The sequence below is a fragment of the Rhinatrema bivittatum genome, chromosome 9 (assembly GCF_901001135.1).
Source record: "Rhinatrema bivittatum chromosome 9, aRhiBiv1.1, whole genome shotgun sequence".
In the NCBI taxonomy this organism is placed as follows: Eukaryota; Metazoa; Chordata; class Amphibia; order Gymnophiona; family Rhinatrematidae; genus Rhinatrema; species Rhinatrema bivittatum.
In genome coordinates this window covers 104412026-104428967 of record NC_042623.1, presented here as the reverse complement: position 1 = coordinate 104428967, position 16942 = coordinate 104412026, and the positions used below count along the sequence as shown (strand labels likewise).

Genomic DNA, 16942 nt, shown 5'->3' with positions numbered 1-16942 from the left:
CCATTTTGTGTGGGCAGCTGAGAGGGGTAAAGTGAAGCTGCATACCTGTAATATGTGTTCTCTGTATGCAGCAGGACAAACCAGTCACAGAAGCGGGTGACATTATCCGACAGCACTGACACAGAAAAAAATGTACTCTCTTTAGAGCTCGGAAATGCTGAAATCTTTTCTGAGTGTGCATGGGAATTCCCATGCATCTGCTGTCTCACAATCTTCTTCAGTCTATCCCAATTTGAGCTTCAATTATTAGGAAAAGGGTTAGACTTGTGTGACTGATTTGTCCCACTATTCACAGAAAACCCATTATTATACATAAGCAACTTTGTTTTCACCATGGACAAGCAGGACAAATTCATCCACATAAGTGGGGATGCCTAAACTAAGGGATTAAAAAAACTGGTTTCTTCTTTTTTTTTTTGCAATGTATTAAGAGGAAGGATGGAGCTAAAGCTCTCGTTAAAGAGGTTTTTTAGTACTGCTTTTTCTAAACAGTAGTGCTTCTTAAACATATCAACAGAAGACCATATGGCTGCTTGCCAGATTTCTTGAATAGACTTAAGATGAGCTATTGATGATAGGGATTAGGGATGTGAATCGTTTTAGGACGATTAAAATTATCGTCCGATAATTTTAATATCGTCTTAAACCGTTATGGAACACAATACAATACAGATTCTAACGATTTATCGTTATAAATCGTTAGAATCGTGAGCCGGCACACTAAAACCCCCTAAAACCCACCCCCGACCCTTTAAATTAAATCCCCCACCCTCCCGAACCCCCCCCCCAATAACTTAAATAACCTGCGGGTCCAGCGGCGGTCCGGAACGGCAGCGGTCCGGAACGGGCTCCTGCTCCTGAATCTTGTCGTCTTCAGCCGGCGCCATTTTCCAAAATGGCGCCGAAAAATGGTGGCGGCCATAGACGAAAAAGATTGGACGGCAGGAGGTCCTTCCGGACCCCCGCTGGACTTTTGGCAAGTCTCGTGGGGGTCAGGAGGCCCCCCACAAGCTGGCCAAAAGTTCCTGGAGGTCCAGCGGGGGTCAGGGAGCGATTTCCCGCCGCGAATCGTTTTCGTATGGAAAATGGCGCCGGCAGGAGATCGGACTGCAGGAGGTCGTTCAGCGAGGGTTCCGGCGCCTCGCTGAACGACCTCCTGCAGTCGATCTCCTGCCGGCGCCATTTTCCGTACGAAAACGATTCGCGGCGGGAAATCGCTCCCTGACCCCCGCTGGACCTCCAGGAACTTTTGGCCAGCTTGTGGGGGGCCTCCTGACCCCCACGAGACTTGCCAAAAGTCCAGCGGGGGTCCGGAAGGACCTCCTGCCGTCCAATCTTTTTCGTCTATGGCCGCCGCCATTTTTCGGCGCCATTTTGGAAAATGGCGCCGGCTGAAGACGACAAGATTCAGGAGCAGGAGCCCGTTCCGGACCGCTGCCGTTCCGGACCGCCGCTGGACCCGCAGGTTATTTAAGTTATTTGGGTGGGGGATTTAATTTAAAGGGTCGGGGGTGGGTTTTAGGGGGTTTTAATGTGCTGGTTTTTCGATTTTTCGATTTTTCGATTTTTCGATTTTTAACGATTTTTAACGATTTTTCACGATATTTTACCCCCCCAAATGGCAACAATACGATTCCCTCCCCCTCCCAGCCGAAATCGATCGTTAAGACGATCGAGGACACGATTCACATCCCTAATAGGGATGTGTATTTGTTTAAAATGAATGAGCATCTCGAAACAAACTGGGTCCAATTGTTTCTATCAGGGGTCCCCAAAATGAATGAGGAGGGACCCCCCAAATTAAGGGAATCCTATTTGTTTCATTGTTTTGAAATGAATGATTTCATTGAGCCATTAAAATCAGTGGTCTCATAGAAATCAATGGGAGAGTATCAGGCATAGAGTCAGGAATTGATAAAGTATAGCACAGTAAGTCAGCAGACATGGGAAGGACAGACATGTTGTCAAGGAGTCAACAGATGACGTATTGTAGTGAAGCATTTTTACAATTCTACCTATCGCCTCGCACAAGATTCAGTGAAGCTGTGTTCAGTGAAGCTGATCTTGAAAGACTGAGCATGTCAGATTTGCTCTGCATTCCTTCTGAAGATACTGTCTGTGAAGGATTCTCTTTTAACTCTGAGTTCCCAATTAACTTTTACAAATCAACATTTTGGCTGCTGCCCATTTTAGACTGTCGCTGTGCCAGTCAGTAGAAAAAGTCACCAGACACTGCCTCAGAAGCTCTGTGTCAGTGTGTTGCAGTTTTTTCTCTCCCTTCGAGACGGGTAGAAGTAGAGTGTGGAGAGCTGCATGCAGAGCTGCTTCTGATTTTGTCTCTGTCTGCCAGGGCACTGTGCCAGTAGGTATCAGGTGAGCACTAAGCGCAGTGCAGAGATTGAAGCATGCCAGGCTGTGTTGTGGAGCCCATCACTAAGCTCAGCAGTATCAGAACTAGCGCACACAGTGTGACATTTAGTGCAGCACTGTCTCTGTGTTCCCCGCGCACACACACATTAGCGTGGCACAGTCAGGAAGTCAGTTACGATACCACTGAGAAATATAACATTTTTAATATCCAAACCTCCATTGACAAAATAAATCACGTCAGGGATAAGGAAAGGCAAAGCAGGTAAAGGAAATATTTTCAAAATTGGGAAGGTTTACAGAGCCAGCAACAACCAAAGAATTAGTCCTGCATCTAAGCTGAAGTAGAAGCCAGCTCTATCCAGAAGAAACTGACATATGGCGTTGAGCATGTACCAGTGCAGAATACAGAATGTTTCACTCCACTCTCTTTCCGAAAAGAGGGAAAAGGTAGCAGACTTTTTGCAGGCAGAAAGTAGCAACAAGGTGAAAGGAGTAGGAGAACAGGAATACCCCAAAACAGTAGCATGCTCTTCTTGCCTTATTAGATATGTAGTGAAGGCAATATTTTCAGCCACTGATTCAGATGAAGTTTTTTCTTGGCTTATCTGAATCATATTGAAGGGATACTAGAAGAGGAAAATTTGGGATGTGTATACAGTAGTCTTAGCATTATTCAGTTCTTGGATAGAGCAAAATGAAGATAGTGATGAAGATCAGGCAGCATAGGTACAGATGCCCCTAGAATTGCTCCTCAGAGTGCATGCTCTACCTCAGCTCCAGTGCCAGCACCCTCTGCCAAGGATGTAGAGAAAGGATCATGAAAGAAATCTGTGATCTGAAGGCACTTCACAATCAGGAAGTATAATCACTTTCAGCAGTCAGGTGGCAGGCCAGCAGCCCTCTACCAAGCATTAAAAGTGACAACTTACCATCAAGGAAACTGGGTGGTGTTTGACAGCATTGTCCCATGGTAGGAGAAATCAAAAATTATAATGAGGAACATTGCTGAAATGATTGCCTTTGATGGCCAGCTCCTGCAGCTAGCGGAGAATGTGGGTTTTAAGCATTTTGTGCAGCTGGCATTTCCAAATTACAAAGTTCCCTACAGACCACCTTTAATAAGAAGGTCATCCCTGGCCTGTACAACCAGTGCCGTAATCGCATCCAGCCACAGCTGGCTATGGCAGAGGGAAAGAGCGTACATTTTATGAGTTACATCTGGATCTCCATGAATGTTACCCATTCTTATTTCTCCTTAACAACACACTGATGGGATAAGGTGGAGGCAGGGACAGGTAGCAGCTCTAGAAGGGACAAAGCATCAGGGTCAGGTAGGCTTTGCTGCATCCCCAGTCAATAAATGAGTCCCATATCTCAGCCAATATTCTATCACCCATAAGGGATCCTGGAGGGTTGGCAGCTAGACAAGATGGCAGAAATCTTGTTAAGCCAATACATGATGGGGGTTTAGTGGGTATCCGATATTTGCACGCATTCTACACCTGGCAGTGAAGAGTGCCATAGAACCGAGGTCCAAGGTCTGTCAGAATGAATACTTGGTAGAGCTTTTGTAGATGTGCAGGAAAATTGTGGAGCACTTGTTACGATCGGTGGTCTGTGGGTTGTCCCATGGGCTGCTGCTCTTACCTCCAGCCCCAGGCCCGAGCTACCACCAGCCAACGCCACCAAAGACCCTCACACAGCAAACCAAAACCGCTGGCAAAAGGCAGACACCGATGCTCCTGTGCTCTCTCCCCAGGCTCCTCTAGCTGCGTGCATGCCTGATGTGCCCTGATAAACAGGCCGATTCAAAAAACTCCGTGGGAGAGCCAGCACTCCGTGTTGAGTGCCTGCTCTCCCGACGCATGCCCAGGCTCCTCTCCTGGGTGTGTGATTCTTTATTTAAATTAGGGCCCATGCTAATAAGGAGGTGCTAGGGACACGCCTCCTTATTAGCAGAAGCGGCGGCTGTCAGCGGGTCTGACAACTGACGCTTAATTTTATAGGCATCGGTTTTCGAAGCCGCTGACAGCCAGGGGTTTGGAAATGAACACCGAGAAAATTGAGTGTCTTTTTTCCAATCCGCGGGCCGGCGGACAGCTTTTTTTTTTTTTTTGGGACCTCTGACTTAATATCGCTATGATATTAAGTCGAAGGGTGTACAGAGAAGCAGTTTTTTCTGCTTTTCTGTACACTTTCCCGGTGTTGTCCATGATTAATGCCTACCTTTGGACAGGCGTTAATTTCTGAGAGTAAAATGTGTGGCACATTTTACTTTCAGTATCCCACGGGGATAACTAATAGGCTCATCAACATGCATTTGCATATGATGTGCGCTATTAGTTTCGGGGTGTTGGCTGCACATTTTCTACATGCTATTACCCCTTATGGGGGCTAAATGGTGTGCTTGGCAAAGCGCACCATTCTGTATTGGCCTATTAAAGGGTTTGTGGCGGAACTTCCTTGCAGCACCCATGGATGACCTCATAGGTTCTGACCTATAAAAGGCCCTTGCTCCCTTCAGTCCTTGCCACGGCAACAAGTCAGTTTGCTTCCAAGTAATGTGAGTTGCCAGTGTCTTTGTTTCCAGTGCCAGTTCCAATCTTTGTCTTTGGTTCTTGCCTCTCCAGTTCCAGTTCCAGTTCCAGTTCCAGTACCTGTCTTCATCAACATTTCCAGCATCCTTCATCCTATGTCTTCAGTCTTCTGCTCCAGCAGCCTTCATCTTCATCTCAGTGTTCCTGGTCTTCCTCTCATCTATTCCTGTGCTTTTTCACAAGTGGTCCAGTCTCTCCAGTTTCTGTTTGTCTTTGTCTGAGGTCAGTCTTCATTTCTTCTGTGTCCTTGCCTGCCCTTCCTGTGTTGCTCCTTGCCTCCCTGGAAGCCTCTCCATTCTGCCTTTCCTTGAATGGATCTCTGGTTCTGACCTTGGCCTATGACTATGCCTGAATTATGCCTGCCACTGACCATTGCCTGACTCTCGACTGCATTTGAACTCTTCCTTCCCTGGACCCTAGCCTTTGACCCAACCATCTCTACTGATTTCCAGCTTGTCAGCATGGGCCCCTGCCTAAAACCTGCCTGCTCTGGCCACCTGGGGGCTCAATCTAAGGGGAATGATGGCTGATATAGGTGAAGCTCTAGTTGGGCTTCTGCCTTAGCCAGCTCCGCCAGCTGATGGTGGGGACCTGCAGGTTGTGCCAACTCCACCTTGGCCCAATGGTCCACACTTGCAACAGATTGCTGAGGCCATGGACCTAGCAGATTTGACCACATTACAGGCCATCCCTGGCTTAGCCCATACTATCCAGGACTTAAAGAAGACCATGTAAATTTTCTCTTTCTTTTGGATGGGAATGCCCTAGCCTGGGCCTCTCCCATCTGGGATAGGTCACATCCATTGCTGCAGAATTTGCAGCAGTTCATGGAGCTGTTTAAAAAACCTCTTGAGAAGCCTGGTCATATTACTATTATGATTTCTGATATACTCCACCTCCGATAAGGCACCAGAATACTGGCAGAGTATGCCATTGAGTTTAGAACCCTGGCATTAGAGCTCAATTGGCAGAAGACTGTCTTTTCCCCATCTTCCTTGAAGGTGTTTCTCCCCAAATTAAGGACAAACTTGCCATTCAGCAGTTGTCTACTTCTCTAGAAGACCTTATTGAAGATAGATAGACTTCTCTAAGAGAGTTCCCGAGAGGGCCGCTTGGCAAAGAAAGACATAATTTGGGTCCCATCACTTCAATCCCTGCTTTCACCTGATTCTGCCATGCCAATAATCCTGCTGCCAGAAGAACCCACGCAATTGGGTCACTCTCGTTTGGCACCCGACGAGAGGACCCAATGTAGACAACTAGGCCTCTGCTTATACTGGGCAGCTCAAGGCCATCTCTTAGCTCAGTGCCTGGAGAGAAGGAAAACCCTGCCATGTCCAGAGTCACCTGGGTGGATGACCCTAGGCTTGACCACTTTCACTCCCCAGTTTCTCATGCCAGTCACGTTGCAGTAGTCTTCAATATGTTTCTCCACTTGGGCCTTAGTGGACTCTTGTTCTGGGAGGAACAAGAGTCCACTAAGGCCTTAATATTAGAGATGTGCTTAGTTTTTATCTGCTGGGTCGTACTTCAGGTCGGGTGACCTGTGGAAAACTTCATTTTCCAACGGGTCGTTTTTTTTTTCTCGGCAATTTTCGCCAAACAAACCCCACCCCAAACCTTCAAATTTATTTAAATACAACCCCCCCCCCCACCACCATCCCGATTCCCCCCAAGACTTACTAAAAGCCCTGGTGGTCCAGCAGGGTCCTGGGAGCAATCTCCCGCTCTCGGGCCATCAGCTGCCAGTAAACAAAATGGCACCAGTGGCCCTTTGTCCTTACCATGTGACAGGGGCTAACGGTGCCATTGGTCAGCCCCTGCCACATGGAAGGAGCAATGGAAGGCTCGCGCCATTTTAAAATATGGCAACAGCCGTCCATTGCTCCTACCATGTGACAGGGGCCAACCTTGTCACATGGTAAGAGCTCCTATCATGTGACAGTAGCCCTTGTCACATGGTAAGAGCAAAGAACCATGGTGCCATTTTGTTTACTGGCAGCCGACGGCCTGAGAGTGGGAGATCGCTCCCAGGACCCCTGCTAGATCACCAGGGACTTTAGGCAAGTTTTATTTGGGGGGTTATAATTAAGCAAATTTGAAGGGTTGGGGTGGGTTTGGGTTTTTTTTTAATAAATGTGCCTCTCCCCCTGCGCTAACCCAAAAAACAATTTTTCCCCGAAATTTTGAGAAAAATCCGATCGTTTTTTGGGTCCTCTGACCCATGCCAAATTGGACAATTTCTTTGAAATTTTCCAATTCGGCAAAAACGAATGCACATCTCTACTTAATATAGCAGGAGCTTGTTGATAGAAACTGAATTCCTTCAGTCCCTATGACTCCTCTTCTGGTGCTCTCATCCATCTATGGAGATCCTCTTCCGGGATGGGTGACCCTGTCCACCATGCCACTCACATTACGTATTGGCCCCTCACACACGGAGACCATTAGCTTTCATGTACGGTCCAAAGCTGTATGCCCAATTCTGTTAGGCCTACTATGGCTCCAGCAACATCAGCCCCAATTTGACTGGTCTATACCAAAACCTATTCAGTGAGAACCTGGCTGTATTGAATCCTGTATAGATTCCAAAGGGTTATCTTACCTGATAATTGTGGACTTTGTCCTTCTGGACCCATTTAAGAAATCTAAAGAAACTCAAATCGCCCCACAGCATCTCCAGAAAAACACCCTTATAGAATCTACAAGCAAATACAAGAATGCTTGGGACAAGAGAATCTGTGAGAGTTTGGAAAGAGAATACTATTGTGTCAAGAAAAATCTCGATTCTTTTATCATTAAGAAAGACAAAGATATGAATCCTACATACCCAACTTCAGCACAAAGGAGAGAGGAACTCTATACTTCTGTCTAGTCCTATCAGTCCAGATTCTGGAAAGAAAAGTAGATGTCGCCACCCTGTAATGGGGACTGTTTTCCATTAATACAGCCCAGAAGAGGCTATCCCTTTGCTTTTGTTCCCAGAATTGCATGAACTAGGGGAGAAAAACAATCATTTGATTGTGGAAGCTACCACCCAAACCAAGAAAATCAGAAGTAACTGAAGGAGTTTTCATCACCGGTACCCACGCAAACACAATGCCTCAGGAAGGAAGCTTAAGAAGGGGGATATTATTATGACTGGTAGTTTGTAGGTTGTCCCACAGGCTGCCTCTCTTACCTCCAACCTCAGGCCTGAGTTACCACCAACTGACACTGCCAAGTACCCCTCACATAACCATGCAGCAGGCTGATGCCACCAGCATGTGGCAGACACTGATGCTCCTGTGCTCTCTCCCCGGGCTCCTCTAGACATGCGCACCTGACGTGCCCTGATTTAAAGGGCCTGCAACGGGAAATTCCTTCTGTCACCCACGGATGACCTTATAAAGTTCTGGCCTAAAAAAGGCCCTTAATCCCTTCAGTCCTTGCCTCAGCAACAGGTCAATCTGCTTCCAAGTAATGTGAGTTGCCAGTGTCTTTGTTTCCAGATCCAGTTCCAGGTCCAGTCCCAGTTGCAGTCTTCATCTGTGGTTCCTGTCTCTTCAGTTCCAATCCCAGTGCCAATTTCTGTCTGTCTTCAGTTCCAGTGTCCTTCAACCTGTGTCTTCAGTCTTCAGCTTAGAGGCCTTTATCTTCATCTCAGCATTCTTGGTCTTCCTCTCATGTATTGCAGTGGTTTTCACTTGTGATCTTGTCTCTCTAGTTCTCCATCTGTCTTTGTCTCTGGTCAATCTTCATTTCTTCGGTGTCTTCGGAGTCTTTGCCTGCCCACCTCTGTTGTTCCTTGCCTCCTTGAAGGCCTTTCTGTCTCACCTTTCCTTGAATGGATCTCTGGAGCTGATCTCGGCCTGACTCACGACTACGCCTGAACTTAAAATGTTTCAAGGTTGCTGGTGCCAATAGTGTCCTCTTTCTCAAAAAGCTATGTTCCATGTGGGAATTTGAAAATCCATGATCCCAATCTTTAGACTCTGACGTGTTTGATTTTGGTAAAGGTCTCTCTGAAGACAACCTTTTTTCTTTGATGGAGATAAATACTTTAAGCTCTTTATTTATCTGTGCTTCAGGAGACATCCTGCTGCATGCTGAGTAATTAGACATATCATGAGAGGGCCCCAGGAATCTAAGGCATAAATCATGGAGATCTCGGCAAAGCATCATATCTCTGAATTGGCAAAATTGATTAGAATGTATTTCCTGCATATGCTCAGAAAGGCTTTAAGCTTTTCTGAGCTATGATGGTTTCCCTGTCAAAACTGTTGAATGATGTGAACCACTAGTGTGAATGGATTTGTCCTGCTTGTCCACTGAGCAAATAGTGAGTGTACTTTTGGAAATGCCATGTATGCATTCTGTTTTCCTCTCCTGCCCTAAACATCCCCCCAGGAATGTATCCTCACAGTCCAGCTAAAAGGATGCATGCTGTGGAAGCCCATACAAACTTTTAATTGGGATAAGAATGGCAATTCTCAGGCAGGTCATCTAAGCACATTAATCTGTTTTAATGTGGCTAGTCTGTTTTCAAAATTAATCTCTATGGGGGTGATTTTATAACAGCCTGCGTTCATTTGTGGGCTTATATACCCAAAATATACCAGTTTTCACAGTGAACTTATCCATGTAAGTTTGCTTTGAAAATTATCCCAACAAAATTACATGCACATAATTATACCTGTTTAGTGCATAAAGTTTTGCCAAGAGAATTTATGTACATACTTTTTAAAATTCAAAAGTATGTGCAGAAATCCCAACCTTGCCTAGGCTCTACCCCCCAGAATACCTCTCCCTTATGCATGTAAAAGTACATGCATACAGGATTGTATTTTCAAATGCATATGTAAAAATAAAACGTTTTATACACATAAAGAGGCCTTTTAAAAATTGTCTCTTCAAAGTTCAAGCAGAAACAATTTCACGTGCACTTTTATACATTCTTGACCTATTTCCAGGGGCAGAATTAGAGCAGGGAAACCATTTATGCACAGGGATTGTAAGTATCAGAGGTGCGTGCATGCACACATTGACGCATCAGCGTTGGTGCACACCCAGGGACGTAGCTATTTTATAACATCTGCAGACATATGCGCGGATGTTATAAAGTAGTGTGGGTGCATGCATGTGTGCGCCCTACTTTGCAACATCACACATCAGGATTTGAGCTATGCATGTAGGGGAATTTGATAACCGGCACGCATCCACACCATGACCAGTTTCACCAATTTGTCTACCAGTTTGCGTAGTGTAGAGCTGGATCCTCCAAACCACCCTGGTTTAATAGCTGCATCCCCACCCCCAGTTACCCCAGAAACTTTAAACACCTCAGGAATGGAAAATGACACCTTTTCCATAGCAGAAGTAAAGTTACGCTGCACTAGACCTGGGCAGGTGCCCAAGCATGTAAGTATTTGTGCCTATACCTTACCCATACCATGCCTGTTTTTGAATATTTATTTATTTATTTATTTAAGTTTTTTTTATATACCAACATTCAAGACGGTAGTCCCATCATGCTGGTTCACAAGAAACAGGGGTGCAATAAACTTTACAATTTGAACAATGGTGCAGAAAAGCAGTTACATGTAACAGGGAATCAATAACTTGGAGTAAGAAGGAAAATGAAGATCAGATAATTGTATATATATATAATAACATTATAAGCGGTGGCTATTAAAGCTATTACTAGCGAAGTATGTTGATTGGAGGGAGTTAAGTAATGTTGGAGTTAGGAAAGGCCTGCGTGAACAGCCACGTCTTGAGTCTTTTCTTGAATGTTGAGATGCTGGGTTCCATTCTAAGATCCGGGGGAATGGCGTTCCATAAAGTTGGACCAGCTGTGGAGAAGGCCCGATCTCTGAGCGTGATGTGTCTGGTAGTTTTGGCTGGAGGTACTTGAAGAGATCCTTTGTAAGCATCTCTTGTCGGTCTTGTTGAGTAGTGTAATCGGAGGGGGATATGGAGATCGATTGGGGCTAATTGATGGATGTTTTTGAAAATGGTGAGAATGGCCTTGTAGATTATTCTAAAGTGGATAGGCAGCCAGTGGAGGCCCATCAGGATAGGTGTTATGTGTTCTCTTCTCCTGGTGTTAGTGAGTATACGGGCGGAGGCATTTTGGACCATTTGCAATGGTTTGGTGTGTGAAGAAGGGAGACCAAGCATGATGGTGTTACAATAGTCCAGCTTTGCGAAAATGATTGATTGTAGAATCGTTCTAAAGTCATGTGTGTGGAAGAGAGGCCGTATTCTTTTCAGCACTGAGGTAGTCGTTTAAGATTACAGACCTTTTCGTTAGAGATTGAGCATTGAAAAGGCTTAAAGAGAAGAGGGTGAGGCCTAGCAGTTGTGAGGTAGGAGTGATCGAAATTGAAGAGAGGGATTTAAGGTTGTGTTGTTGGGCATGCCTGAAAGAAATTCTTTTAGGTGGAGTATTATGTTGGAGAATTGGAATTGTGAAAAATGGGGCCATTTGTAAGAACTATGTTGCGAGATTAGAAGGATAAAGAATAAATAAATAAATAAATAAATAAATAAATAAAGAATAGGAGTGAGATATTCATGCATCAGAAGATGCATGAGCATGTAGGTGGCTTTTAAAATCCGCCGGGTTCGTGCATGTAGGACACGCACGCACATCTCCCAATTTTGGCGCACACTGGGCTTGTAAAATTCACCTTTACTTTCTAAAATCTAAAGTATGCACTTGAATATACACCTGAACATTTACAATTGCTTCCATCCAGGTGTAAATGTTCATTTGTATGTTACACAAGGATTCACATTTACCAGCTAATTTTCAAAGTGAACTTCTGCACATAAGTCCGCTTTGAAAATTATGGCTGAAATGTGCATGCACTTTGGACACACACACTTCAGCCTGAAGCACCATGCAATGGAAGGCAATTTCTGGAAGTAAAGCACAGCTTTATTTGCAGAAGTCCTTTTGAAAATTGCCCTCTATAAGTAAAACCAGAAAAAAAAATGAAAAGTCACTTCAGGGATTTTGATTCTATATTTGACATTTCATAAAAGTGTTCAAAGTAATACTTTACAGTGAGAAAAGTTCCCCATGTCTATCTATAAATGTGCAATGTATATGGAGGCTGACACTGCCAAAGGTTTTGTGCAATGTGGAAACAAATTTTCATGTGTGTCTTTATAGATACTCCTTTCTCAGCTATCAAAACCATCTGTTCTTAAAATGTGTCCCCAAAATGAAAGATTGCATTCTAAGGAGTACATTTTTATTTTGTTCTCAAAAGAAATACATTCTCAAAGAAATCCTTACTTGTCAAATAAATGGAAGAGTTCTATGTAAGCAGTTTAAAATATTGCTGTGTCTTATCATTGCTACTTACTTGGCTGAAATTTAATGTGTATTCTGTCAAGATGCCATTTGGATGAATAGGCTGTCCCCATTCCAAAGTCAGAGAGTCAAGTGTTGGATTGATAATCTTCAAAAATGATGGTGCACCAGGAACTTGTAATTAAAAAAAAACAAACAAACAAATTTAAAAGCAAATTGCAGTATAGATTTTTATATCATCTACCATGCTATTTACTGTAAGAAGCGTAGCATTTCATGCCTTACCTCCCTCAGGAGTAGAGAATGCTTTATCAGGGCTAGCGGGACCTTCTCCTTTTCCATTAACAACTCGCACATTCAGCATATAAACACTAAATGGCTGCAGGCCTGGCAGCATTCCATGGGTCCTGTTTCCACTGAACGTCAGGATCTTTTTCTCCACATGCTTTCTGCTTCTTTTAACTGAACTTTGTTTTTTCCAGTAGTAAATCTACCAATTAAAAACATGTTTGGTCAGAATTGGTGAAAATATTTTTAACATTTTTTCCTCTACCCAATACCTTTCATGAAAATACATGTTATGTTTGGAAAGCACTTTGGAAAAATGTATTATATAAGCATAATATTTATCTCCTCCATAAAACAGGAAATGAACAGTAACAATACTACTACAAAGGCAGGACTGTACAGACCCACATAATAGACCGTCCCCATTCCATGGAGAATACAATCAAGACAAGACACAGAAAAAAACAATAAGAATTTTCAGGAAATGTAATACAGTAATCATGGTTAAAAATGAGAGGTCTAAGACCTGGAAGAGCCAGTGCTTAAGATTTAAAATCAACCTTAAAAAGTGGGTTTTAAGGTGAGATTTGAATATGGTGAGCATGATGCATCAACTCAGGAAGGCAGTTCCAGGCAAAATCGAAAGCATGGTGTTATTTGTTGGCAATGGAGGACACAGATAAGAACATCTTACCTTATAAATGGAAAGATAATAAGGAAAGCATTTGTAAGTGAGGAGGAGAAGCATGAATTGTATGCAGAAGTTAATGGGGAGTGAATTCATTACACTAGTTTTGGAATGATAAAAATATGCATTCAATCATTCCATTCATTTTTCATTTTACAATGAGGTCAAAGGGGGAAGGCCCATTGACTTCAGTGTAAAAGAACAAAATGGCACTGTCCACACTGGAGAAAGGCACCACAGTAACATAACTGTGATGTATCCTCCAGGCAAAGGATGTCACTTGTAGTCACCAGATCAAGAAAAGAAGATGTTAGAAGGCCTGCTCCTGGGCACCCATAGAGAGATCTGGCTTCATCAGGGCCCCAATGTCAGGCCTGGGTCTCAGTGATGGGACTGATCTCAGGCCCAAGCACAGACCTAGGCCTGGGATTCAGCAACCAAGACATGGCCTCGAGCTGGGCTCCAAGCCTCAGCCAGGCCCCAGCATTAGGCCACGAGCCTAGCCCTCGGCAACCAGAACTTGTCATCTGGCTGGGGCTCAGACATCAGGTCTAGGCCTAAGCCCAGGCCCAAGGCTCAGTATGTGGGAACCCAGCCTAAGCCAGGCCTCAGTGTCAGGCTTGGGCTTTGGTGACCTCGACCCAGCTTTGACCGGGGCTTAGCTTCGGCCTCGGGCCTAGGCATCAGTGCTGGGATTCATGCTCAAGCCAGGCGCTGGCATAAGGCCCAGGCCTGGGCCTTGGTGAGCATCAGATTAGAGACTGGGCTTTGGTAGCTGGGCAGTGGCATCAGGCCTAGACCCAGGCCTGGGCCTAGATGATGGGATCCAGGCTCGGCCAATCACAGGAATGGGAGTAGTTGAGGCTTGGTCCTGTCAGAAGCTTGTTTTTCCTTTTTCTTTTTAAGCAAATATGAATATACACAAACATTGTTTATTTGTAGAAGAACTGTTTTCGGTTCATAACATTTGTATGAACCATGAGAAATGGTCTCATTTGTTATATTTTTTGCATTCGTGTAAAGTGAATGCACACCCCTACCTTTATAAAAAGTTGGCGTTAAATTTACCACACTCCAGTCCTCTGGTATCGTGGCTGTTTTAAATGATAGGGTATGAAACACCATTTTATTTCACTCTTTATTTAGTAAATTTCAAAATGAAAACAATCAAGAAGTCCTTGACAGCTGAAAAATCACAGTATTCCAGTAGTAGATCACTATATACATCAGAACACACATGGGGAAGAAAACAACAAGCAGTAAAATAAAATAGAAAAAACTCAGTAACAATCAGTTCAATGAGAGAGATGAACTAAAAGCTGACTAATTCTAAAGGAAAGTCATGGGTCAAAAAATATATAATTGAATCTTTTACATTTTATAGCATATTTACATGGAAATTTAAGCAAAAAAGATCAACCCAAATCAATTATTCTATTTTAAAAATTAGAAATACCTTCCTTCTTTGCTGTGTCTCTTTTTCTACATCGGGAAAAAATGCAATTGTTTGGCCTACAAAGGATCTATCCTTTAGGTGGAAAATAATCCTCAACATCCATCCCTTATCAGACTCCTTAGCAAAAGTGACAAATAAAGTGGATCTTTCCATGTCATCAGAACTAGATTTCCCCCTTGCAAAACTGAACATTTCTCCGTAACTTCCTTAATTTGGCATCGTGATCTTTAAACAACTGCTTATGTCCTTTCACCTTCTTAACAAAGCCATCTAATATTCCCATCATAGTTTCTATTTTACAGGAAACAAATTTCTTAGAGTTCACTATAACCATCCATAAAGTATCTAAGGTTATTTCTGCAGACATCTGAAGCAGCAGATGACATTCTGCTTTAGCATCCATAGGGGTAGATTAAAGCGCCCTAACTTGAAGACAAGGACTCCCTATCTTGTAGAAGCAATATCAAGTCCTGCAACCTCATACAGGGCCAGATTTTCAAAGGGGTATGCGCATAAGATAAGTGCGTACCCCCGAAAACCTGGTCCAAACACCCCCTGCATGCGCCGAGCCTATGTTGCATAGGCTTCCAGCACGCGCAAAGCCCCAGGATGCGCGTAAGTCCTGGGGCTTTCCTGAGGGGGGGGCATGTTGCGATCCGCGCATCATCGGGGGGCATGTCGGGGGCATGATGCGGCCAGTGCGTCATCCGGGGACAGCGCCACAGGCGTGGTTTCGGCCCGGGGGTGTGTCTGCGGCCTCCGGACCAGCCCCCGGACCAGAACATGGTGTGCGGCAGACGTCCCGGCGCGCGCAAAATTTCACCTGCCTCGAGCAGGCATAACTTTCGCAACAGAGGTGGGGGGGGGTTTAGATAGGGCCGGAGGGTGGGGGGTAGGTAGGGGAAGGGAGGGGAAGGTGGGGGGAGGCGGAGGGAGGCGGAGGGAACGGAGGCAGGCTGCGTGGCTTGGCGCGCACAGGCTGCTGATTTTGGGCAGCTTTGCACGCGCCGACCCCAGATTTTAATGGATACGCACGGCTACGCGCATATCTATTGAAATCCCGCGTACTCTTGTTCGCGCCTGGTGCACGAACAAAAGTACGCATGTGTGAAAGTTTATTAAATCTACCCCACAGTGTTCTCATCTGAGGTGGCAAGGACACCTGCAGAGATACTGGACCATCAGGGCTGAGAGATACTGAGGTCTCACTGGGAACAAAGGATAAGGCTCCATGTTCCTCACCACCTTGATCAAGCTGGAAAAACAAAAAAAGGGTCCAGAGTAGGTTGAGAAGGGAGAGACAGAAACAGAACAGATGGGAATACCTGGACAGTACCCTTCTGTTTCTTCCACATCACACACTCCAAATCCAGAAATCAACTGGCATAGGACATAAGGGTGCACCAAATTGGTGTGCAACTTTGGCATGCTGGTAGTGGTGCACCGCAGATGCCAACTTATCATCTAGCCCGGGGGCCCTCTAAAGATGCGATGAAGCAGCGCTGAGACAAAGACTGAAGCGATTCAGCATGAGCCAATGTAAGGGCCAATTTCCAATTCTCCCCCTGCAATTTCACTTTTGAGTTCCTTCAGAACTCTGTGGTGAATATTATCTGGTCCTGATGATTTGTTATTCTTTAGACTGTCAATCTATGTTAGTATGTCCTCCAGTTTCACAGTGATTCTGTCTAGTCACTCAATCATCATAAAAAATGTTTCCAGTGTGGGTATGACCCCAACATCCTTCTTGGTAAAGATAGAGGCAAAGAATTAATTTAGTTTATCTACTATCTTTTTGTCTCCCTGATAACCCCTTTTACCCCTTGGTCATCTATCAGCTAAACTGACTTTTTTGCAGGTTTTTTGCTTTGAATGTACTTGAAAAGTTTTTACTTATTTTTAGCTCTGTGACAAGCTTCTTTTTAGTTTCTCTTAGTCTGCTTAATTACTTTTTTACATCTAACTTGCACCTCAATCATCTATGGGTCCCAGCTTCCTGCATCAGATGCATTTGAGAAAGTTTTTATTATAATTCTTTGCCTTTACAATAACCTTTTCAAATTCTCTTTTTGCTTGCCTTATGAATGTTTTGCATGTAACTTGCCAGTGCTCATGCTTTTCCTATTTTTTTCATTTGGTTTTTCATTTCCTATTTATTTTTTGAAAGACTTCATTTGGCTACAATAGTCTCTTTCATCTCTTCTTTTAATCATGTCAGCGGTTGTTTGACCTTCCTT

General features: G+C 44.3%; 1 protein-coding gene across 3 annotated transcripts in view; it reads right to left on the bottom strand.

Annotated features, from left to right (window-relative positions):
* Positions 1-16942, bottom strand: part of NRCAM (neuronal cell adhesion molecule) — a 515870-nt gene that overhangs the window by 96882 nt on the left and 402046 nt on the right. For all 3 annotated transcript variants that reach the window (XM_029616764.1, XM_029616763.1, XM_029616765.1), the window contains exons 22-23: positions 12559-12763; positions 12322-12447 (exon numbers count right to left, since the gene is read on the bottom strand). In XM_029616764.1, coding sequence (XP_029472624.1) covers positions 12322-12447; positions 12559-12763 — 331 coding nt within the window. The remainder of the gene's footprint in view (positions 1-12321; positions 12448-12558; positions 12764-16942) is intronic.